At 56.6% G+C, this 22,934-nt stretch overlaps 1 protein-coding gene across 2 annotated transcripts; it reads right to left on the bottom strand.

Moving 5' to 3' along the window:
- Nucleotides 1-605: 605 nt before the first annotated feature.
- Nucleotides 606-22,362, bottom strand: CBX7 (chromobox 7). 2 transcript variants are annotated; one of them, XM_033116368.1, is made up of 6 exons: nt 22,189-22,362; nt 19,964-20,007; nt 13,231-13,296; nt 8,531-8,597; nt 5,454-5,526; nt 606-5,099 (listed from the first exon to the last, which is right to left on the bottom strand). In XM_033116368.1, exons 1-6 carry the CDS (start codon nt 22,255-22,257, stop codon nt 4,936-4,938), a joined length of 483 nt encoding a protein of 160 aa, XP_032972259.1. In that variant the 5' UTR covers nt 22,258-22,362; the 3' UTR covers nt 606-4,935. The 2 variants fall into 2 exon arrangements, with proteins under 2 accessions (XP_032972259.1, XP_032972258.1); XM_033116367.1 differs by having other exon boundaries at nt 607-5,099; nt 5,454-5,805; nt 22,189-22,361.
- Between the last annotated feature and the right edge of the window lie 572 nt (nt 22,363-22,934).

Raw genomic sequence — 22,934 nt, 5'->3', positions numbered from 1 at the left:
CCTCATGGCCCACAATGTACCCTTATAAGGTCTGTGTTCTGTCAGCTAGAGGGGAGCGGAGAAGGGGCAGACAACCAAGCTGGCTGCCTCGTAAGGGAGCGTCCCAGAAGCTGCCATATGGCACTTATGTTCACACCTCCCTGACCAGGACTTAGTTACTTGGCCACACCTAGCAGCAAAGGAGTCTGGGAAATGTAGCCTTTATTTTGGATGGCTATAGAGCTTGCTAAAAAGCAGGAGTTATACATTCTGAAATAAGGAGAATTAATAGAGTGGGACAATTAGCAGTCTCCACCACACAGGTGAGAAAGGTTTTAACAGTAAATGTGAAACGTGTATGTCCTGGGCTGGAATAGTATCTCCCCCCACCCCAAATTCATATCCTTCCCAGAACCTTCCCAGAATGTGGCCTTGTTTAGAAATAGGGTCCTTGCAGAGGTAATTAGTTAAGGTGAGGTTATAGTGAAGTGGGTGGACCCGTAATCTAATACGGCTGGCGTCCTTATGAGGAGAGACACACAGACGCGGACTCACAGGGAGAAGCCCACGTGAAGACGAGGTTGGAGCAACACCAGAGGGGAAAAGCCCCCACCTGCAGCAGACACAGGAAAAGATTCCCCCTAGAGCCTTCAGAGAAAGCACAGCCTGCCCAGCGGGTATTTGAGAGATCATCCGGGTAAAGCACAGTGAGTGCAAAGGCCCTGGGGTGAGGACCTGTGTTTGCGGAGCAGCATGGAGGCGAGTGTGGCTGAGTGTGGCTCTGAGTGTGTTGTGAGCTGGGAAGCTGTGGGAGATGGAGGGGTGGGGGCAGCCAGGGGAGGGAAGGAGCAGCAGAAGGAAGGAATGGGGGTGGCACAGCTCAGCGAGGGCTGAGGTGATACTTTGAAGTCAATAGTTAAGAACAAATTAGGACTTCTGGCTTATTCCTTCTCTCATTCTTGGTGAAAAGGGAGTGATGTCCATTAACACCTGCTTTGCTGAGGGCTTGCTGGGGCCACACCCCGTGGCGGCCTCTGGACACTAACGGAGACAGCTACTAAGTGACTATCAGTGGGGGCAGAGGGGGGTCGCTTATACAGGGTGGAGACATTAGACAAAGGGACGCTTCACATCCTGGGCAGTTTGGGGAGGGAAGGCACAAGATTTCACCACGCTACTCAGAAAGGCGCACAAAACGTATGAATTGTTTATTTCTGGAAGTTTCCATTTAATATTTTTGGACTGTCATCATCTGCGGGTAACTAAAACCATGGGAAATGAAACTGTGGACAAAGGGGGCTACTATAGTGAGTCACGGGTTCAAATTCCTGGCTCACTACGTGCTAGCTGTGCAGACTTGAATAGCTAACCATAGCCTAAGTATTTGTCCCCACCCATAAAAGAAGGTGCAATAATAGTGCCCGAGCGTCAGGATGGACATTTGTACCAGGGTGCCGATGGGGCTTTTTTTGGGGACCCAGAATTAGAGTCAAGGCTCACAGCTGAGGACAAGGCATGCTAAAGTCCCCCACTTTCTAAAGGCAGTTATCTAGGAGCTGCTGGCCTGAGGGCCCTGACCATGCAGGAACTAAAAGGGGGCAGAAGCACACCCTTGGCACACGTCCCCTCCTCCTCTCCCCTGAACCCTGGCCACCACGTGGGCACGCATCCATCTATACTCTGGTTTCAACCACTTCCCACCCATCACCGAGGTAATCTTACTCGACACCTGGAGGACACAAAAAACTGACTGACCTGCCGAAGGTCATGGTCAGTACCCGGCAGACCTGGGATTAAACCCCAGGCTGAGCCCTGCGGGCTGGAACTCCTTCCTCAGCAGACCTGTGTGACGCCATCAAAAGGAGGAATGGGATGCCCAAGAGCTTTTTTTAAAATCATCTTTAATGTATTTTTAATAATTTTTTGCCTCATTTACCAGATAAATCATCTAAATAAATAGATGCTATACAGTCTCTTACCAATATCAGTACAAAAATAAAACCGAGCTCTGCATCCACTCTGGCTCTCCCCAGCACACCCCCACTCAGAAAAGGCATGTGCAGGGGGTCAACTCGTGCCCAACCCCTCCCAAATACATTCATTTCGTCTGAACAAAGCTCACCGCTCATTCTGTGCAAAGGAAGCGTCCTTGTGCTGAGACCTGGAGGCCAGGCTGGCCACTTATAAAGCAAAAGCTACACCACCTTACAGAAGCATAGCGCCTCCCTCCGGCAGGGGAGGAGGAGGGAGTTGGCAATGGGACCCAGGGGGCAACGATCCTGCTCTGCCCGCAGGCTCCGCTGCTGCACTGAGTGGCCTTGCCAGGGGTGGAGAACATTCTCTGTCCGATCCCACAGCAAAAGAAAAGTACCGACTGGGGTCTACATTCGAACGGGTGGGGGCTGGGGAGAGGAGAGGCAGGCAGTCCGACGTTTCTAAGCCCCGCCCCACGAGTGTACTGGCCTTCCGGGTGGTGGGGGCGTGGGGTAGGAGGTCAGCGTTCGCCGTGCCCCCTCTCAGGCCAGGCAGCCCAGCGGGGACACTCAGGGCTGGGAGGAGGCCTGCAAGCCACACGGAACCCCTCCTAGAGGTGTCTGTCCTGGTCGGTGCAGGAAGGGGCCTAAGAGCCACAGCCCTGCCCCCAGGGAGCCGCTCCTGCTGGGTTCAGCCCTCCCTGAGACACAGGCCTGGCTGGTGAGCTGTAAAGGGCTGAGGACGAGGCGAGAAGTGTTCTGTTGCTGCCGACAGAGAAACAGCTGCCTCATTCCACCGAACAGCCCTCCAAACCCCAATCCGGCAAATTGCACGTGAAAGTGCCCATGAGGCAGGAAGCGTTTTCCGTGACCCCAGGGGAACAGGGAGTTTGACTTCTACTGGAAGCTGCCAGCCAAGTCCCAAAGCCAGGAGCCAACAGCGTTCAGTTTGAGAGAGGCCCCCCGCCCACCCACCCTCCAGCGCCCTCACCTCTGCTGGGAGCCGGGTCCTGGGAGGGTCCCCAGCTCCAGCTGCGCTTCCCTCCCGGGTCCCACAGGCGGGCGGGCGGGGCTTCCTGCAGCAGGCCTCCTTCCCCTGACCTACTCCCGCTACTCCCACTCAACTCCCCAGGCTAGGGGTGAGTGAAGTCGCCCAGGAGGGGATCCCGTCCCCCAATGGAAGCACTGAATTGACCCTGGACAGCGAAGGATGGAGGAGGAAGGAGAAAGAGACCAGGAATTGGGGAATCTTGCCAGCAGGGCACCCAAAACAGAAAGGGGGATGCAGGCTGTCTTTGGTTTGGGAACTCAAGGAGAAGGGGTCTGGGAGAAGAATGGCCTATCCTTGCCTGGGCAGGGATTCTGCTGACTTCCTTAGGACACACGGAGTGGGGGGACAGCCCTGGGGGAGGGTGGGCAGCAATGGCAAAGGGTAGAGGGAGCCAGCCTTTTATACGTGCTCCCCTGGTACACCCCACAATGTGGCTTTTTCTCCCTTACAGAGCTGGGATAGGGGAAGAGTCCTTCCTCATTGCTGGGGGAGCTACTAGTCCACAGGGCAAGTTTGTGCAAACTAGAAAATGAGTGCCCCTTCCTCCTGGCAGACACAGCCCTTTGCCGGGTGCATGGGGCAGGGCTTGTGGACAGCCTGACCCCCCACCTACTGCAGCCTGACCACAGGAAGACATGGCAGAGGGCCCCCACAGGACAACAAGGCCAGCCCCAGCTGCAGCGTCTAGGGTGGGTGGGGAGGAGACACAGGACATGAGGAAGTGTGTCAGGAGTCAAGGCTGCCCTGAGAAGGTGGGACACCCCTCCCTCCCTGACCACCCACACCGATACCCAACATGGCTGAGCTGGAGGGGAAGGCAGAAAAAGAGGGGAGTGGGAAGGGCTGAAAAGTCACCTGAGTCAGAGAACAAGAGCCCCTCAGGGAGGAAGCACAGGGCCCAAGTGCCTCAGAGCCCGGCACATCTGCACAGACGCTTGCACACCTGCGGCTGGCCAGGCGAAGCCGCAAAGCCACATTTGTGTGCGTGGAGCATTGGAGGCCATCTTGCCCACGGCAAGACTCCTGCCGACAGCTTCCAGCAACCGGTGTTGGGCTAGATTCTGTCACGTCATGGGCCGTGCAAGATGGGGTGCATGTGGGGTGCCCGTGGCAAGTTCTTCTGTACTGTGAATCACCCCACATTCACCTGATCAAGGTCTCTAAACAGGAGGTTTGCAAGGCCCACTGCACATGTCTGCAGGCACGAACACACACTCACGAGGGCGGGAGGGGCAGTGTGCATGTGCACACTTGTGTGGCTGAGTGTGCACGCGAGTGCTTCTCACAGGCCTGTAATGGGGCATGAGGTGGACCTCTCAGCAGAAGGGGCTCTGCTGTCAGCTGCTCCCCCTCCCCCCAACCAGGGAAAGGCAGAGACCGTTCTGAAGGCTATCTGACACCAGGACACACCACCCTATCTCCAACTTCCTCCTGCCCCTTCTCTCTGACCCTCACTCCTGATCAAAGGCAGCCTCCAATCCCACCGAAAGCTGGAGTGCAAAGTTAAAAATAAAGACCATTCCCCACAAAAAAGGAAAAGGAAAAATCAACCAGAAAGGCTGGGGCAGGGTTTGGGCCTTCCCAGCCTCCTGTATTTCCTAGGACCAGCTGCTGTGTCTCTAGAGAAGAATGGTGACGGAGGTGTCCCAGAGGAGAGGCTCTGTCCCCATCCTGACCTGGAGATGGTACCCCAACTGACAGAGCAGTGCCAGGCCTCCCCACCCCCAGCCCCAAAACAGACCCTGAGGCCTTTCTGTAAACATCACTCCAGAAAAAGGGGCAGGGTGGCGGGAGACTGTTGGGATCTTCCCCCCATTCCTGTTCCATATTTTTTAAATAAAATAATTATCCCGCTCCCAACCCCTCCCCACCTCTGGAAGTCCCCACCCCAAGCCCAAAAGAAAACAGTGTAAGAAAAGTAAAAATGGTGACTCAGAACTTCCCACTGCGGTCTCGGAAGAAGCCCTCAGCAGCCTGGGCCTCACGGAAGGTGACGGTGATGGAGTTGGCGGTGATATCGGTCACTGTCACTTCACTTGTGGGGAGCGCAGGTGTCCAGGGAGGGGGCCCCTCGGCCAGGTCTGCATCTGCTACAACTGTGGGAAAAAGACAGATAGATGAGGCCAGGCTTGACAAGGTGGGGCGGGTGGGAAGAGGTGGCAGCATGCGGACCGCTCCCACCCCTCACACCAGGTCCTCTTCTGGGTGTCCAGCCAGGTCAGGGCCTAGCTCAGGGCCCGACACACAGGAGGTGGTCACGTTTCTCTTTCTTGGGGGGGACCGGAGCTCATCCTGAGCAGGACTACAGAATGGGCTGCGTCTGGGCTGTGTGGCCTCAGGAGCACCTCATGCCCTCTTTGAGCGTTAAGCCAGCTGGACTTGATGACTCAAGGGACCGTTCCAGCTGTGAGGGTCTCTGGGCCTGGGCCAGGGGGGCTGGGCCACCTTACCCTCTTCTTCGGGGGGCTGCTCAGCAGGCTCCCACTCGCTGGCCGCCTGCAGAACATCCTGAGCTGGTGACTCCTGCAGGAAGAGCTCCCGTCGATGGCTGTGACTCTCCAGGTTGGGCCCGCGGGGCGGGAACTTCTTGCGTGAGAGCCGCAGGTACTTGTGGGCCTTGCGCGGCTTGCGGAGCGGGAAGGGCAGGGTGGGCACCAAGGGGCCCTTGTCCACCAGCTCGGGCGTCCCTGCCTTGACCACCCCCTCGGGGCTCCCGCTGCCGAGTGGGCGTGTCAGAGAGAAGCAGAGCTTCTCCTTGCCCTTGGCCTCGTGGGAGCTCCGCAGGTCCATGCTGTACAGCCGCTGCAGGGGCAAGCCAGGGCGCGGCGGGTCAGCCCTGCCCTCCCACCCACTGCCGCGCCTGTGCTCATGCCGTCCTCCCGCCCGAGTGCCCTCACCCATGTGTCATGGCCCAGAGCCAGCCATCACCCTGCCCCCTGCCCGGTGCGGCCCAGGGAGCCCCCCTGACCAGCCCCAGCCCCGGCCCCAGGCCCAGCCCAGCTCTGCCTCTCATCTCAGCCCCACACCAGCCTCGTCTGTCCAGGGGGCTGTCAGGGGCTCGAGCACGGGGGCCGCAGGCACATGCCTTTCGTGCCTTTGGTGCACAGCACAGGACGTACAGGAGGTGCCAAGTCAAAACTGCCTGACACGACACAGACCTGGATTTATGAAGCAGGTACATTCAGGACTTATTCTTCATCTGAGGACTCGTTCTCACTGAAGGACCCCCCACAGCTGAGCCCGCTCACCAGGGAGACGTGTGAGGCAGAGGACTGGGAAGGTCCTTGGGGCAAGTTCACCACGGGGACGCCCAGCACTGGGGGGCGCGGGGCTCCGCCAGCAGCCCACAGGCGCCCCGGGGCGTCCAGGGCACTCTCGGCCCGATCTGTGGCCCTCTGTTGATGCCCTGCCTCACTCCTGTCAAAATGGGCTGCAGGGAACATTCTCCCGCCACTCAAGGGCTGGAGTTCTGAAATTTGGGGATTTGTCTCATTGACTTTTGGGGGAAATTTATACAAATTCAAGAAAGATCATTGGTGCTAAACTGTTGGGAGGGCCTGGCTCCCTCAAGGACAGTACCTTCTACTGCTGCCTGTCACCAGAGGCCAAGAGCTCCTAGGAAGAAAGGGAGGCCACCAGATGGGACGTGTAGATCAAATGTCTCAAGTTGGGAGCAAAGATCACATGTGCAGGCTCCGTTTCCCAGTCCCTCCTGTCAACGCCCATCTCTGGGTGTGGGGTGCGGGTTGTCATGGTGATGGGAGGAGTGCTGAACTGGGAAGGGAGTAGGAATATACTGCAATGCTGGGAGGCCTTATCCTATAATCAGCTTTGTCAAAACCCACTCCTTCAGCCTGGCTCGCAGGCCATCACAAGCCCAGGAAACTCTCCCATCATTCTGCCAGTCACACTCATCTGTCTCCTCTCCACCTCGCCATGAGACAACCACCGCTACTAACAGGGATCCCGGAGCACCAGGGGCAGATCTGGGTTTTCATCCAGCTGTGTGACCCTGGTCGACTGCAGCCTACCTGAGCTTGTTTCTTCATCAGTGAAAGGATGAAGAAGCTTTGGTAGCCAGCCTCCAAGAGTGCCCCAACAACCACCGCCTCTGGGAATTCACACCCGAGTGTCGTGTCGTGCCCTGCGGGGTGGGACTTCCGAGGCTAGGGCAGGAGAGACACTGTGCTTCCTCCTTGCTCTCTCTCGTGTACTGCCCACTCTGCGGGAAGCTAGTGGGCGTCCTGAGGCCACTCAGCAGCCCTCTGGAGAGGTCCGCGAGGTAAGGAACCACGCTTCCTGTCAACGTCCAGCACTGACACGCCCAGCATGTGAGCAGCGCTCTGGAAGCAGATCATCCAGCCCCAGTCCAGCCTTCAGATGAGCGGATCCCGGGCCGACACCGGGACTGTAACCCAAACTAGAATCACTCAAGAACTAGTTAAAGCACTCCGGAATTCCTGACCCACCGAGACTGTGTGATATCACAAGTGTTTATTGCTTTCAGGAGCTTAGTTAGGGGGACATTGATTACACAGAAGTAGATGATGGCACCCCTTCCCTAGAGGTGTAACTGTGCAGATGAAGTGTGTTCATTTGTGAGGGGCGCTGAGCACAGAGAAGATGTCTGAAAGATGCCACCTTCCTTCCAGGGACCCCGTTCACACCAAGCCCGTGGGACACACCCACTGCATGAAGGGAGGCCCATCTATTCTGGCAAAAGCCTCCGGGGATCGACAGGCAAGAGTGGACAGGAGGCTGGACACACTGCACATGGACCAGAAGACTCACTTGGGCTCCAACACCCGGATGGGCCTCACTAAGTTAAGGAGAGCGGGGGTTCCTACCCGATGAGAAAACTCAGGCTCAGAGAAGCTAAACATGTAGCACAATTGCCTCGAATCACAGGACTACATCACTTCACATGCCATCCTCTTTTCAGTGCAAAGCAGTGAGGTCAGCAAAGTGCCCCCAAGACCTGGGTAACCAGATGACAGAGTCTAGACCACACCTGTGGCAGAGGATTGGAAAAGGAGGCCCTGGAGGTTTCTTCTCACCGAAAATAACACGATTCGAGGAAATTCCAAGGCTATGGTTCCAGAATTCCAAGGGTCTCTTTTCCTTGAATTCTAAAATTTCAGGCTCCCATGTTTCCTCAATTCTAAAGTTTTTGTCTCTAAGAAACTCAAATATTACAATTTTGTGCTTTGAGGATTCTGAGCATCAAAGAGGCTCCTTTACAACAGTCTAAGCTTTCAAAGTTCTAGGAGCCCATTCACCATATATCCACCAGCCCTCACACAGCACCTTTCCCGGAGGCTATCTTCCTGGGGCACCAGCCCCATATTCCGACTTTCCCCAACTCCTTCCATTGGACCTTACCCGATAAGTACCCTGCCCACAGCACCCCGGGTGGGGCCGAGGAGGGGGAGTGTTCAGCTCAACTAGCTGTGCCACTGCATGGATGGGGCCGGCTGACGGGATGAGCAAGGGGGCCTGTGGGTGGGCACCAACGCTGGCGGGTTACCTGCAGCAGAAGCCGCTTGGGTTTCGGGCCTCTCTTCCTATACCCCGACGCTCGGTCTCTCTCCTCCCTGAGGTGCAAAGCAGATGGCAGAAGAAAAGGAAACACTGGTGACATTTAAGGGAAAGTAAGGCGCCCGCTCCACCCCGCCCTCTGCTGTCTACAGGAGAGAAGGCACCTTCCACAGGCCACCCCACCCCCATTGTGGAGTCGGGGCTCCTCCTTGTTGCTTAGGCCATAACAACTGGGTCACATATTCAACTCTCAGGGCCTCGGTCTTCCCAGCCAACACAAGGCAAGGGCACAGCCACTGGTCCCAATTGCTGAAGTGGGACTCAGGTGACAACTCCAAAAATATGTGGCTCTTTACTGGGCTCCCGGGTCATGCACAGCTCTGCTCCACACGCCCCCGGGAACAACCCCACCAAAAACCAAGGTAATTCCAGTTTCCACTCTTGTACAGAAACTTGTCAATCAAGTTCGCCTTGAATGTCCCAAGGCAACTGATGAGAATAGGAATGGTTCTTCCCCCCATTTGGGACCCCCCATTTGGGACCCCCCATTTGGGACTATGTGATGGTGGAGAGAACAGGCTCCCCCTTGTCCCGTCAGCGAACAGGAGAGAAACGAGCCCGTATTGAGTCCCTAGGAGACACCAAGCTCTCTGCTGGGGGGCTTCTCCACACCCCGAATGCACAAACACACAGGCACAACCTGGCGATGCAAACAAAGCCACACACAACACACACCAGAAATCACGACAGGGATGCCAACAACTGCGCTTGAAGGGGTGGGACAGTTCAAAGTCATTTCGTCCTGCCCACTTCACTTCATTCTGTTCACACTTTCTGTGGCCTCACTGCAGAGGCCACGGGGACGGCAGCAGGAATCTGGGGGCAGGATTTCGCCCTAACAAGAGAAAACTTCTGAGATGTTCTAAATTAAATTGCCACGGGCCAGAGAGTGGGAGAAAGAGACACAGCCGTCAGCCTGTTACTAGCTGGGGGCCAGCTCACATTCCCAACGCGGTGGAGCCTTAATCAACCTCCGGGCGTCTGTGACACGACCACCAGACATCACCACATCCCGCACACGCATGAACTTTCAGGACTCTAGCCTGTAGCCAATCAAAAGCAGTAAATACGCGTATTTCTTCCTTACATGCTCTGCACTGCCCCTGCTTCATCTTTTCCCACCTCCCTTTATCTGTAGCCAGTGTAAAATCTTTCAAAACTTCCATCTTTCCTCCCCGAAACGTAATGTATAAAACACGCCGTCCACTCCAGCCTGCAGCCCTGCTGCTGGTGCTGTAGCCCTCACGTCCCAGGACCTGCTCCTTTTCTGGCTAGCAGGACAGCCCCACACACCCTTGCTTTCCAAGTCCTTCAGCCATGGAAGTTTTTTTGTGTCCCAGCTTCCTTCTCCTTTACTGGTTGTGTGACCTTAGGCCAGTCTCCAAATCTGAGCTCAGCTAAACCCACGAGTCCCGCGAAGCTGCTCCCGCTGTTCTTCCTATAGCAGCAGCTGCCCACCCTCAATCTCCAGGCCACTGGAGACCTCCTGGGGGAGACGTGAGGAGAAGGGGGTAGGAGGGGCAGAGGAAGGGACATCTGGGGGCAATGCACCTGGTGAAGGGCCCTCTCTCCTTATCGGGTCGGCTTCAGCAGACCTCCTGTGGAACCCCAGAACCAGCAGTTGAAAGAAGCATCCAGGGTACTCTGATACCCGCCCCTGGAGGCTCACCGGGACAGACCTCCCAAGCCCTCAAGGCTGAGAATCTTCTCTCAGCACCCACTGCTGGGTGCCAGGATACCCCGTTCCAGGCCCATGGGAGACACAGGCTGGTCACTACCCCTCTCCCGGCTTCAGTGTCCTTTTCTGGAGCTGGTCACCAAGGCTCTCGAGAGGAGCAAGAGAGCTCCCTGGTATGTACAAAAATGGAGGGTAGAAAGGCTAAAGTAATAAAAAGGAAGAAGAAGAGGGAAGAAAACGGAAAGAGCGGAAGAGGGGGAGGAAACAGAGGGGGGAAGGTAAGGGCCTTGGGGGGAAATAATAATGATAATGTTTTTGTTGTATTTATGGCAGTCATTTACCATCACCACCACACACTGGACACTGTACAAAGTGCTGCTCTACAGCCTTTACCCTCACGACCCCCCTCCGAGGGAAGCACTATTACTATCCTCATTTTATAGTTGTGAAACTGAGGCACAGAGACGTGAAGTAACTCACGCAATGCCCAGGTGTGACATCTTCCGCCACTGGTGAAAATGCTGAGTTCCGGGCTCCAACCTTGGGAGGGTCGGGCCTAGGATTCCAGTGAGGGTCAGCAGGACAGGCCTGGAGCCCCGGCCCCGTGATCTGGACTTCCAATCTGCAGCCCTCCGCCCGCCTTGCTGCCTGTAAACTGGGAGGGGTCGGGCAGGGAGAGGGAGGTGGGGGCATCCACTCCGTGCGGTCCTTACCAACCCAGGGCCTGGTTTCTGTCAGCCCTGTACCCGCTGACCATTTCTGTCCAGGGCTGTAGGGCAGAGGCTGCCACAGGGTCATGGCCCCAGCAAGCCCTCGAGCCCTCTCAGCCCCTCCTGGTGTGCAGGGACTCCCCAGGAGGGCCTCCTTGCCAGCCCCCTTCCCAGTCTCTTTAAAACCCAGCAAAGCAGGTGTTAATGGACATCACTCCCTTTGCACCAAGCCTGAGAGAAGGAGTAAGCCAGAAGTCAAGCTGTGCGTCTGTACAAGTCTCCGAGCTCCTAATTTGTTCCTTAACGACTGACTTCTCTGACTTATTCAAAATATCACCCCAATCCTCTACCAGGACATACTCAGCCCTCCCTGAGCTGTGCCACCCCCATTCCTTCCTTCTGCTGCTGCTTCCCTCCCCTGGCTGCCCCCACCCCTCCATCTCCCACAGCTTCCCAGCTCACAACACACTCAGAGCCACACTCAGCCACACTCGACTCCATGCTGCTCCGCAAACACAGGTCCTCACCCCAGGGCCTTTGCACTCACTGTGCTTTACCCGGATGACCTCTCAAATGCCCACTAGGCTCATTTCCTCACTTCATTCAGGTCTTTGGTCAAACACCACCACCTACCATCCAGGTCACCAGCACTCCCACCCATCCCTCTCCCTGTCCCCTACCCTGTCTGAGCAGTGAGCACAGCTGATACGCGTTTACTAGTGTGCATTCTATAGCATTACTCTGCCCTGGGAGGAGAGCCACATGAGTGTAGGGACGTTGGTTGGTTTTGTTCCTGCTGTGTCCCCATACCTAGAACTGCCTGACAGATATTAGGACCTCAATGAAGACTTGATGAACAAATCAAAGAATGACTAGCTGACCCCTAATTACGATCAGAAGATACTCATACGTGTGTGCCCATACTCACAGGTTTACAAAGTGCTTTCAAATACCTTTGCTCCCCATGAAAGCCCCAAAAGGCCAGCTTGTTATCACCATTTCCCAGATGGGGAAGCTGAGGCCCAGACAGGGAACGGCCATACCTGACACCTCACAGCTGCTGAGTGGCAGAGCCAGATTAGGATTCTAGTCCAGGCCTTTGACGCCTGCCCAATGCTCGCCTTACCACATTCCAGGACATTCCGCAGGATTCTTCCAGGGTCACAACCCTTTTAGTCAAGGCACCAGCAAGTACTGGGGAGCCATAAAGAAGCTGTGGGGGCAGGGACACCCTGACTTTTAAAGGAAGGAACAGTGGGAACTAGTCTTTGCATCTGCAGCAGGAGACCTCCTGGGGAGAAGTGAGATGGGCGGGAGTGGCAGAGGAAGGGCACTGACGCAGAGTCAGGAGCCCCACACTGAATCCTGGTTGGGCGACTTCCCAGCTGTGAGGCAAGTCCCTCTGCTCCCCATCTGTCAGATGAGACCCCCGTCCCTGTCGCAGGACATTACAGGCAGCGGCCAAGGAAACGATTTTAAGAAATGGTCCGCACTCTGGAGGTCGGTGGTTGGGGAGTTGCTACAGGACGTGGGCTGCCTGCTGGCAGGAGGTCAGCGATGCTGAGGTCACACGCAGAAGGGACTCTGCTCCAAGGGCCCCACACCAGGAGAAAAGACATGTCAAAGGCTCCGTGCTGAGTGCCCTCATGGCCACCGGACAAGCTACCAATGACTAGCCAATCTGTGCATCGCAGCCGAGCAAGGGCAAACGTGGGAGACTGAGGCCCAGGCGGCGCTGCCCAGCCACTCGGACCAGAACTCAGCCAACCTGGCTCCAAAGCCACAGCCCCTCGCGGGCCTTTCCTGAGTATCATCAGACTCACCTTCTCCCGCTGAGGGAATCTCCAGGGAGCAAGTCGCTGACCTGCCCCCAAGGGCATGCTGGGACATTATTAACACTGCTGCCATCACACACAGCGCATCGCTATGCGCATTTTTACAGTCTTCACTGCAACTGGAACCCTACCTTACGGGGAAGGTGCGGCGGGAGTTATTGGGGTGGCCCAGTTTACAGCAGAGAGCACGAGGCCTGGGGAGGGGACGGAAGCAGCCCACGTCACTAAGCAACAGGCAAGGGACCAGGGGCCTTGGCTGCCCTGGACCTGCCCACCACCTTCCCCCAGCTGCAGCCTAGACCCCGGCCGCCCATGCTCCCCGTTCAGGGCCAAGCCAGCAGCAGGCTCCCTGGGAAACCTCTGAGCCTGCCTGTCACCCAGCCCCGTGGCAGGCTGAGCCCCTTACTTCTCTTCATAGGCCATGACCAGGCGGGGGTCCAGGATGTGCTCTTCTGGCTCCCACGTGCTGTACCTGGGAGAGAAACTCGAGGTCAGAGCTGCCCTGCTTCCCCCCAGCATTCACAGCGCCCACAGCTGTTCCACCAGGGCCCATTGTCTGCAGCCTCTCACCCCTTCCTGGTGCAGGAAACTGTCACCAAGTCCAAGGAGCTGTTCCTGACCACCCCGACTAGGCTAGGAGCCTCCTGGGGGGCTCCAACACCAGAACTCCCCGCATTCTGAGCACTGATCACACCACCCTATAAATGTGTCCATCTCCCAATGAGACCCCATGTTCACCTCAGGAGCACGGGGTGCCTGGAAGAGGGCAGGGCCTCTAAGTCCCAGAATCCCTTCCTCGAAGAGGCAAGAATGTGCGGCAACGGGCAGGGGCTCTGAGCCCTATTGCCTGGGTTCAAATCCCAGCTGTCTCTGTGCCTCGATTTCCCCTTGGGTGAAAGACTCTGGTGCTGATGTAATGCATGCATGTGTCCATGGCACTGCCTGGCTCACAGGAAGTGCTCTGTGCAGACTGCTGTTCCATCCCTCCCCTCCCCAAAGCCCAGCCCCAGCACAGCCTTCACTGCTCGGGCTGAGGTGCTCCCTCCTTCCTTGGCACACATCTGTGCCATTATGGCCAGGTTGGAAGTGCCCTTGTATCAGGGCCAGGCACACAGCAGGATTTAGTAAGTGTCCAGTGACAGGATGGCGCAGCGGTCCCATGGCAGGCCCCCTTGGTATTTCCCCGGGGGATCTTCTATCACTCCCAGACCACAGAGCATCCTCTAGAGGACAGACCTGGGCTGAGACAGCTTAGCACTTCCAGAGCTCGGCCATCCTTGTGCTACCTGCCCTGTCATTCACTTACTATTTGCCTTTAAAGCAGCTCACTTTTTAGTTCATATAATTGTATTTTAAAAGCAGACTGTGTATGACTTTCCCACAAGTAGGAAAACCAGTATCACTCACCATAAACAGATGCTAGTGCATAAAAATTACAAAATTTAAAACAAATACATGTGTGTGCATACAAATGTAAAATTACATACAAACATACAATTATGCCTGCATGTGCACATGTATATGCACAAACAAAACCAAAGCAATGGACTATGATTCTGGCCCAGGCTGCACCCAGCTCTGATGGATAAGAAGGGAGGTGAGGAGGGAGTAGGGAGATGTTAGCAGGCAGAGCCCCGACCCCCATGGCCTCCAAACCAGCTGGGCTAAAATCTTCATTTCAAACTGTCTTGGGACCGTGAAACCTAACTACCAATGGCCCAATCTAGACTGAACAACGAGCTGCCCCAGGACCGAATCCTCTCTTCCTTCCGCCACTGACACTGCAGCACATCTACTCCGTGAAGAGGACGTGTTGGGCTCTGTAAACTCCGCAATGAAGGTCCATGCCCTTAGGACCTTATGGCCCCTCCCCAAACGCCACATGCCCAGCCTGAGCAGGCACAGTCACACCCCTCTTCCTTTGCACTTGCTGTGCTTTCCTCCCTCCAGCATCTCCTACTCATCCTTTAAGAGCCAGGTCCTTGCAGCTTTCTCTGACACCCTCTCCCAGCTGTCCCACTCCCAGCAGGATGAACTCTCCCCTCTATGACCTTCCTGTTGCACTGGGCACCTGCCACAATTACTGATGAATCCAGCTGGCATCCTGGTGGGCAGATGGTAACCACTCTCCAGAACGCCTAGCCCAGGCAGGCCCCCCAGGTGCTCTGGGAATAGCTCTAGAAGCCACTGCAGAGTTTCACTCACCCTGAAGCAAAGGTGAAAGTGAAACTGGGTTTGTTTGTTTTTTAATAGTCTGGGTAAAGCCCCAACTATGAGCAACCAGAGGCTGGCAGAGACTACAAACCCTCCTCCCCCAAAACGAAGCTTGAGTTTCCTATACAAGAAAAGGGGAATTTTGGAATTTTGTTCTTCCAACTGCTGCCTCACCCGCCCTCTTTCTCTAGCTGTTAAAATGTCTCTACCTTGCACTGCCCTACCCACTTCCCCACCGTCCTGCCCATTTTTTGTTGATGTAGCTGCTGTGTTGTGCCTGGCAAGTCCCTACACTTCTCTGGACCCCAGTTCCCTTATCTTAGCATCACCAGCACCACCACAGCTAACAGCAAGGAGGGAGAGCAGACTAAGGATCCATCCTTTCCTCCTAACACCTTTATGAGGTAGGTGGCCCCATTTTACAGATGAAGACACTGAGGCACAGAGGGTAAGCATCTTGTCAAGGCCACTGAGCCAGCGAGTGGCCAGTCTGTGGTTGGAACTTAGTTGAATCTCGGCCACTCTCTACCTGCTGGTCCCTCACGTGTCACCGTATCTGGCTCCCCACAGGGCTGGGACGTCTTAGGAGAGGGGCACTGCCTGATTGACTAGTCCTCAGTGGCTGATCAGCAGCCTGGCACACAGTGGGTGTGCAGGAAGGGTCGACAGACTCAGAGGGGACTGTTACTGGCCTGGGGCGTCCATCGGGGATCTGAGGTAATAGCACAGAGTCAGACTTGGCAGCTGGAGGCCTGGCCCTGCTCCGTATTAGGGGAGGTCAAGGGAAGGTGGACTGCACAAGTTGTCTAACATCCTGGGTTCCCCTAAAATGGAGGCCAGTAGCGCCCTCCGCAGAGTGGGCATCGAGGCCACAGGGATGGCAAACCCGCTTCGGGAACAGCCGGACACAAAGACAGAAGCGCGCAGGCAGCAGGGGCCACAGCCTGGGCGAAGTCAGGGGGCGAGGTGGGGACTGCAAAAGGAATAGGCGCCGGCTGGTCGGCTACGGAGCGCTCGGTGGGGGCCGGAGAGCCCACTCTGCCCGGCCCGCTCGCCCCGCCCCTCTACCGGTTGCCCGAGCGCAGCGCACGCGCACGCAAGGCGGCGCGTACACCGGATTAGCAGGCCAACCAATGGGGGACGGGGGCGGGGACGACGCGCGCCGACTGAGAGGTAAACACGGCCACGTGACCGACTGCCCCGCCCCCGGGACGGGTAAACAGGCGCCCGCCGCTGCCTGAGCTAGGTCTGCGCAGGCTTCAGTCATGCAGGCCCGCCCCAGCCCCCCATTCTAATTTAAAGCCGTCCAAAATGAGAACAGGGACGCGGGCTCGGGGCAAGCCTGCAGGGTGGCCTCCGTTTACCCATCCGTGAAGCGGGGCTATCAATAGGCCGCGTTTTAGGGTTGATGTTTCCGATTAGATGTGTTAAGCCATGTGAAGCACTTAGTTTATTGTGGCACATGGTAAAAGCAAATGAGCGTTAAATGAATTTCAAAAGTCCAGACAGTGCAAAAACCTGTCAGGGCTCCAATCCTGGACTCTGCTGTTGCTCCCCAAACCGAGTCTTAGATGAGAAAGAGGAGAAGTACCTCCTCTGCCTCTGGTACTGCTATGAACCTCTCTTCTTGTCACAGGCAGGCCTTGGCAGGGCCGCGTGAGGCTAGGGCCTCATTTTACAGGTGGGCAGATGGAGGTGCAGAGAGGTTGGGGCTTTGCCCTGGGTCACACAGTGGATAAACATATACGGCAGGGTTCAAAGGCAGCCTGGTCTGGCTCCACAGCCTGAGCACTTCCTACTGAACCGGCCATCAGGCCAACACACATGAGATGCTCAGTCACCCTTGCCAGAGCTGGCTGTGTATCAAAGGGGCTAGACCTCCAAGTGCTGGGGTCAGACGGCCCGCGGTTCACATCCTCCCAGCTATATGACCCTGGGCAAGGACTCCTCTGCTGAGGGCTCAGTCTGTCTCCCCATCTGTAAAATAGCTTGCCATGAGTCAATTAAACGGGCCAATCCCTGACCATGGGGGCTTACAAGGGGCTTACTGATTGGCAACCTGGTTATTGCTGTGCCACTGACAATATCATTTCTAAAGCTCCATGGAGGTGGTCCTCCCCAGAAGATGCGGTAGCATTCACAAGTGGGAAAGGACAGAAGGAACGTGGTCCCAAAGGGGGAACAGCAGTCCTGGGCAGGTGGAGATGACAGTGGGGTGTCTGAGGTCTCTGTGGGGCTGAGAGCACCTGTAGCTGATGATTAAACATCCTCTGTCCCATGCCCCCAACCCCTCCCTGTGCCATTTGCTGTACCTTCCAGGACAAGCAAGATAGCTCCTCTGCCCCACCTGCTGGGGAGGAAGGGCAGTCATTTGTTTGCTACTTGGAGGAAAATAGGCAAAAATATAAAGGCTTAACAGGAGCCTGGCACAGAACGAGTGTTTCTGTTAATCATGGTTTTCGTTAGTATCAGCCTCCCTGGGCAAGGGCCAGGAGAGGGCTGGGGAGCAGGAGAGCCTGACTCCCTTCCCCACTGAGGGGGGCTCTGCCCTAGCCAAGGCTCCCAGGCCTGCAGGGAACAGGCCTGTCCAACTCCCCACCCTCTTTCTCAGCCTCTGTCCCAAGTCAAGCCCCCCGAGGAGGGGACATTGAAGACCAAGTGGGTTACAAAGGAGCCCTGACTCTCCTGCCTCTTCCTCTAACTGAAGCTCCGTTTTCCCCCAAATGAAGTGGAATGACACAGTGGATGGCATGAAGTGGGGACCACACTGCACGAGGTTGGCAGTTATACTCTTGTAATGACTGCTCCTCTCTGGGCCTCAGTTTCCTCACCTGAGGACTGATCTAAATGATTTCTAGGTCACTTTGAGCTCCTGTTAGGAATGGACTCCCCCAGGTCCCTTTCCTGGCTGGGGGGGTGGACCTAGAAGCCGAGATGTCTAACTCTATTAATAGCAAACATTTACTAAGTACTTGGTCGGCTGAGAATGCACCAGGTACTTTGTAGCCATCATCTAATCTTCACAGCGATATTGTGATGGAGGCTTTATTAATCCTGTTTGGAAATGAGGAAGCAGAGGTCCCACCATCTTGGGGACCTGCCTAAGGACTCACAGCTGTCCAGTGGGGACCAAAGTGTGGGGGAGCAAGAGGTGCCCCCAGTCATCTGGCCAAACAAGGTTCTCACGCCCTCTTGGGTAGGGGAGAGGAGTCATAAAAGGTAGTCATGAGGGCCCATCTGGCGGTCTCAGCATGTTAAGAAACAAGTGGGCCCCAGGTCTCAGGCCAGCAGAAACATACAGGGGCTACGCCTGGATGCCAGGTCCCTCCCGGCCGATGGAAGCTCTGATGGGCAGACATATTCATTTGGGATTAATAAAAGTGGAGAAGGAACTTTTAATTGATAAGTACCTCTGTTTAGAGAAGTAAATCTTTCAAAAGATGGAGTCTACAGAGGAGGAAAAATTGCCAACAGAGCCTTGTAGGCCCTCAAGCTGGGACCACACTCCAACAGAATGCGTTCTGGTGTAGAAGCTAAGGGGAAGCGAGTGCCCAGGAGCCAATGTGCCTGCTGCCTGCCCTGGGCATCTTCCTTTTCTAGCTCTCCCACACTCTTACTGCCCCTTCACCCAGGCCAGAAGTCCACCTCTCATCTGCCCAGTGGAGGAAGGGACCCTCCTTCAGTCCCCAGGTGTTTGGGAAGGAGCAGCAGGTGCAGGAGGAATGGATAAATGCATTATCTGGTTGGCCAGCCACCAACCCCAATCATCAGGATTGGGTCTGCAGGTCACTCTGATCATGTGCCCAACCTTTCATCCCCACAAAGTGAAGGAGCACATGAGGGGAGAGCAGGGTCCGGACTATTGAACCCATTTTACATAGAGGGAAGACGAGGCAGCATAGTCCAGCAGCATAGGCCATCTTCGCCTCTGCCATCTCTCCCCACCATGCTCCCCAGATGCTCCCAGAATCCAATACCAGGTCAGCCCCCCACCACCAGGAAGCCAGCAGAAAGCCCCTGGCACAGACACAGAGGCTCCGGGCAAAGGGGGATTCCAGGAGTCAATCTCTAGGAGGCAGGGCAGGGAGGTGGGGCGCCCACAAACCAATGGGGAGGCCCCACGACCTGCCGGCAGGTGATTGGTTGGTATGAAGGTTGCTGATTGGGCCTCCACAGGAGAGGTGGAGCCGACTGTGAGAGGTCCTAGACCCAGCTCCCACCCTCCGACTCTGAGGGAGGAGGTACAGATGAGTGAGATACCTGAAAATAGGGATGCTTAGTTCAACTCTGCTTCCATTTGCTGTGTGACCTCGGCAAGCTGCATACCTTCTCTGAGCCTGTTTTCTCATCTTTAAAGACCACCACCCTACCTGCCTCACTCGGCTGTATGGGACCCTGCTCTGCAGACTGGAGAGTGCTATCCAAAGACTAGGTGGGTTCAGGCTCTGTCCCTAGTTCTATGGCACTGAGGACTCATGCCCCACTGGCTAGACTTGTCTCACCCAGCACCACAAACCCCTCCCCAGCACTGTACTTGCTGTGGCTTGGGACACCCTCCCATCCCGTCCCGTTTCCCCCACCTCGCACCCCCGGCCAACAGCCATCTCTGAAGCCAAGAGGCTGGGCCTTCACCTCCCGGGTACCAGGAAAAGCCAGAAGGAAGGGAGGGGAGGGGAAGCTCCAACTAGAAGATGGAGCTCAACCTGGAGGGGAGCAGGTGAGAAGGAAAGCTGGAGCCCACCCTGACCGTCATGTGTTCCAAGCCCTCAGCTGGCAGAGGGGCAACTGAGCCAGAGAAGATGATTTAATAAAGGCCCGCCAGCCAATTACTAAAGTGGCTAGAGCTAAAAAGCTAGGCAGGAGAGAGCGCAAAAGGTGGATGGAAGGATGTACAGGCAGGCAGACACACACACAAAGGACCTTACTTTGGGGGCCATCCTTTCCACTTCACCAGATATTCGACTTTACCCTGGGAAGAAAGAGAAGCAGACAGTGATATACACAGTGAGACGACCGCTCGCAGGACAGGAAGGCCCAATCCCCTCTGCAGATAGACGTCCCCCAACACATACACACAGACCAGGGAACCTCCCCACCAGATCCACACCAACCCAGAGACGTCCCCCAAACTTTGGTTGCTGCATGACCACCCAGACCACCCTGCCTACTAGAGCACCGGAGTGTATACAGCCCCAAACACCTCCAGGACTCCTGTGACAGAAATTCAGCTCATGTCACACATGGGGAAACTGAGACCACATGGGGGCATGCGTCACCAAAGACCCAGTGTCCAGAGTCCCAGTGCTAAGACCATAACTCTCCTTCCTTGTTAGGTCAGAAGACTCTCCAAATCGTAGAAAATTCCTCGCTGGAGTGTCCCCTACGGCTCTAGTCCCACCAGCCCCCTCCCTGGGAGAGGCTGCCTTTGGCCCAGAGGTGACAGGCCAATGATTTTGGTACTCTCAACTCAAAAGATCCTGGCAGGACCCCCAAGAAGGCTGACAGTCGCCACCTTCAGAAATGATGGTGCCCCCTCCAGTAGTTAGAAAATAGAGCCGGGCCCCTCCCTTCCTCACAGCTGACAGGAGCCTTTAAAAGTTTCTAGTCCAACCCCATCCAGTGGGTGAAACCCCTCCACACTGGAACTTTGAGATCAGGAAATGTCACCTCTTCAAAGAGGCCCGTCCTGGCCACCCTTTCTAATGCCATTCCCGCCCCCCTACAGTTCTTTCTGCCTAGCACACAGCCCCACTGGAAGGCATCTGTATTTATTTCCTCATTCATTACGTGTCTCCTCTGCCAGAAGGCCAGCTCCTCCAGGGAAGGGGTATATCCCTCCCTGGGGCTTAGAGCGGTGCCTGGTACACAGCCGATCCTCACTAAATTCATTGAGAATGAATGGCTGAAGGAATGATGCCCCTCAGGCCCCGCATAGAAGGGGGATAATCACTGAACCTGCTTGGGTTACACTACATGGAAAGCACTGGGCTCTGTGGAATAAACGAAAACTCTGGAGGGTGGGAGAAGAAGGAGGGGCAGCCCCAACACGAAGACAGGGTTCAAACCCACTGAGTTGCAGAAGAAAAGAAGCTCATGGCCCATCTTGACCTTGACCCTTGGACCAAGGTGCCAGAACTGAATTTTTTCTCTCCAAAGAAGATGAGCTGGCAATTAGCCAACTTGAGCTCCTGCGCTACTTCCATCTCTAACTTGTCATGCGACCTTGACCAGGTCACTTCCCCTACCTGGGCCTCAGTTTCTGCCTGTGTCAAATGAGAAGCACTGACCTCTAAGCTGGCTGGAGCCTCCTGAGGGGCTTCAGAGAGGAGATGTGGAAAAGGACGGTGGTTAGTGCCAGGAGAGGAACTTTCCCCAAGGACTTCCATCCCCAACCTCCAGTCTGGGGCGAGCCCACTCTGCATACACATGCACAGGAAGTGTGGACCGCCAAAATCCAGCCCAGAGGCGCTGGGACCCAAACCCAGCGAACCCTCCTGAAATTGCAGGGTGTATGTTTTGGAGGCGAAGGCGAAGGGGGAGGAGTTTCGGGGATGCCGAAGCGATGTAGGCGGCTTCACTGAGCCAAGCCGGGCGGGGCTGAGTTGGGGTTGGGAAAGCGGAGGGGTGTGCACTGGAAGAGAGGGAGAAAGATGGAGGTGGGGGTGTAGAAAGGATCGGAAAAGGTCGAAGTCCAGCAGTTAAGACTTCTGAGGCAGGAAGCTGTTCCAAAGCTCCGCCTCCAACTTCAAAGGTCTTGGTACCACGAGTCTAGAGTCCTGAGTTCGAGACCCAGCTTCGACGTTAACACAGTAGGGAAACCGTTTCCTCAACTTGGACCTCAGTCTCCCCATATTTAGGATTAGGGGAGGGTGAGGAAGGATGGCGTTGAGGATCCCTACAGACTGATCCTAATCTCCAGCTCCGGCGCACTCAGCTGCCTCCAGCATCCCGGGGCGACAACTTTTATTCTACTCAACCTACAAGGTGGCGGGGGAAACTGAGGCACGGGCTGGGGAGACGAGCCCAACAGCGCGGGGCTGCCTGGGCCCCCTGCCCCACTTCCCCCTTCGTCCCCAGCGTGGAGAGGACGGTGTTGGGAACCGGAGGAGACCCCAGAGGGGTCTTGGGAGCCGCCCCCCGGCAGCCTCACCTTCCGCACGCGCTTCTTCCGGATGCTCTCCACGGCGAACACCTGCTCGCCGATGGCTGACAGCTCCATGCGGGGCGGCGGGTCAGCGGGCCCGGGGCCGGGCCGGGCCAAGCCGGGGGCGGAGCTGCGGGGCCGCGGCTGCGGCGCGCGATGCTAGGGCCGGCGGGGTCCCCGTCACCCTCGCCCGGGCGCGCACGCGCACGCGCACGCGCGTACACCCCCCCGTGCTCCCTCACGCCGCCGACGTTCCATTTTTGAACCTGCGCAACGTTTTCCTCCGCGCGAGCGAGCGAGCGAGGGCGCGGGGAGTGGGCGGGGCGGGGGCTCGGCTCGCGCCCGGCAGGTCCCGCCCCTCCCTCCTAGCCTCCCTCTCCGCCGGCCCCGCCCTCGCCGGAGCCCCGCCCCGTCGGGGCCCCGTACCGCCCCGCTCCGGAGCCAGGGGCCGCGCGCCGCACGCCAGCCGCGGGCCCGCGGAACTTATTTGGCGCGGGCGCCGTTCGGCTCCGGGGCGGGATGAAAGCCTAACACCCAGAAGCGTTTCTTAAAATCCTCCCGTTGACTCTGATGGGCCGGAAACGGCATGGCCCGGGTTGGGCAGATGAGGAAACGGGCAGAGTGGGGAGGCCGTCTGCCCCACCTCCCACAAACGAGCAGGCGGGGCCGCGGTGCGAACCCCGGAGCTGCAGGAGGACGGGTACCGCCGAGGTTTCCCAACCTGTCGCGGCGTCACCGCACCGCGGTTTCTC

Source organism: Rhinolophus ferrumequinum, chromosome 10 (assembly GCF_004115265.2).
Source record: "Rhinolophus ferrumequinum isolate MPI-CBG mRhiFer1 chromosome 10, mRhiFer1_v1.p, whole genome shotgun sequence".
NCBI lineage: Eukaryota > Metazoa > Chordata > Mammalia > Chiroptera > Rhinolophidae > Rhinolophus > Rhinolophus ferrumequinum.
This window is presented reverse-complemented; position numbering and strand designations above follow the sequence as displayed.

Bases quoted from the DNA above. Each gene is read 5' to 3' on its own strand.
- CBX7 (XM_033116367.1), bottom strand. From the start codon at position 22,257: ATGGAGCTGTCAGCCATCGGCGAGCAGGTGTTCGCCGTGGAGAGCATC. The intron at 13,297-19,963 runs GTAAGGTCCTTT...TTTCTCTCCCAG, and splicing joins TGGAAAGGATGGCCCCCAAA to GTACAGCACGTGGGAGCCAG. The intron at 5,806-8,530 runs GTAACCCGCCAG...TTGCCCCTGCAG, and splicing joins CCAAGCGGCTTCTGCTGCAG to CGGCTGTACAGCATGGACCT.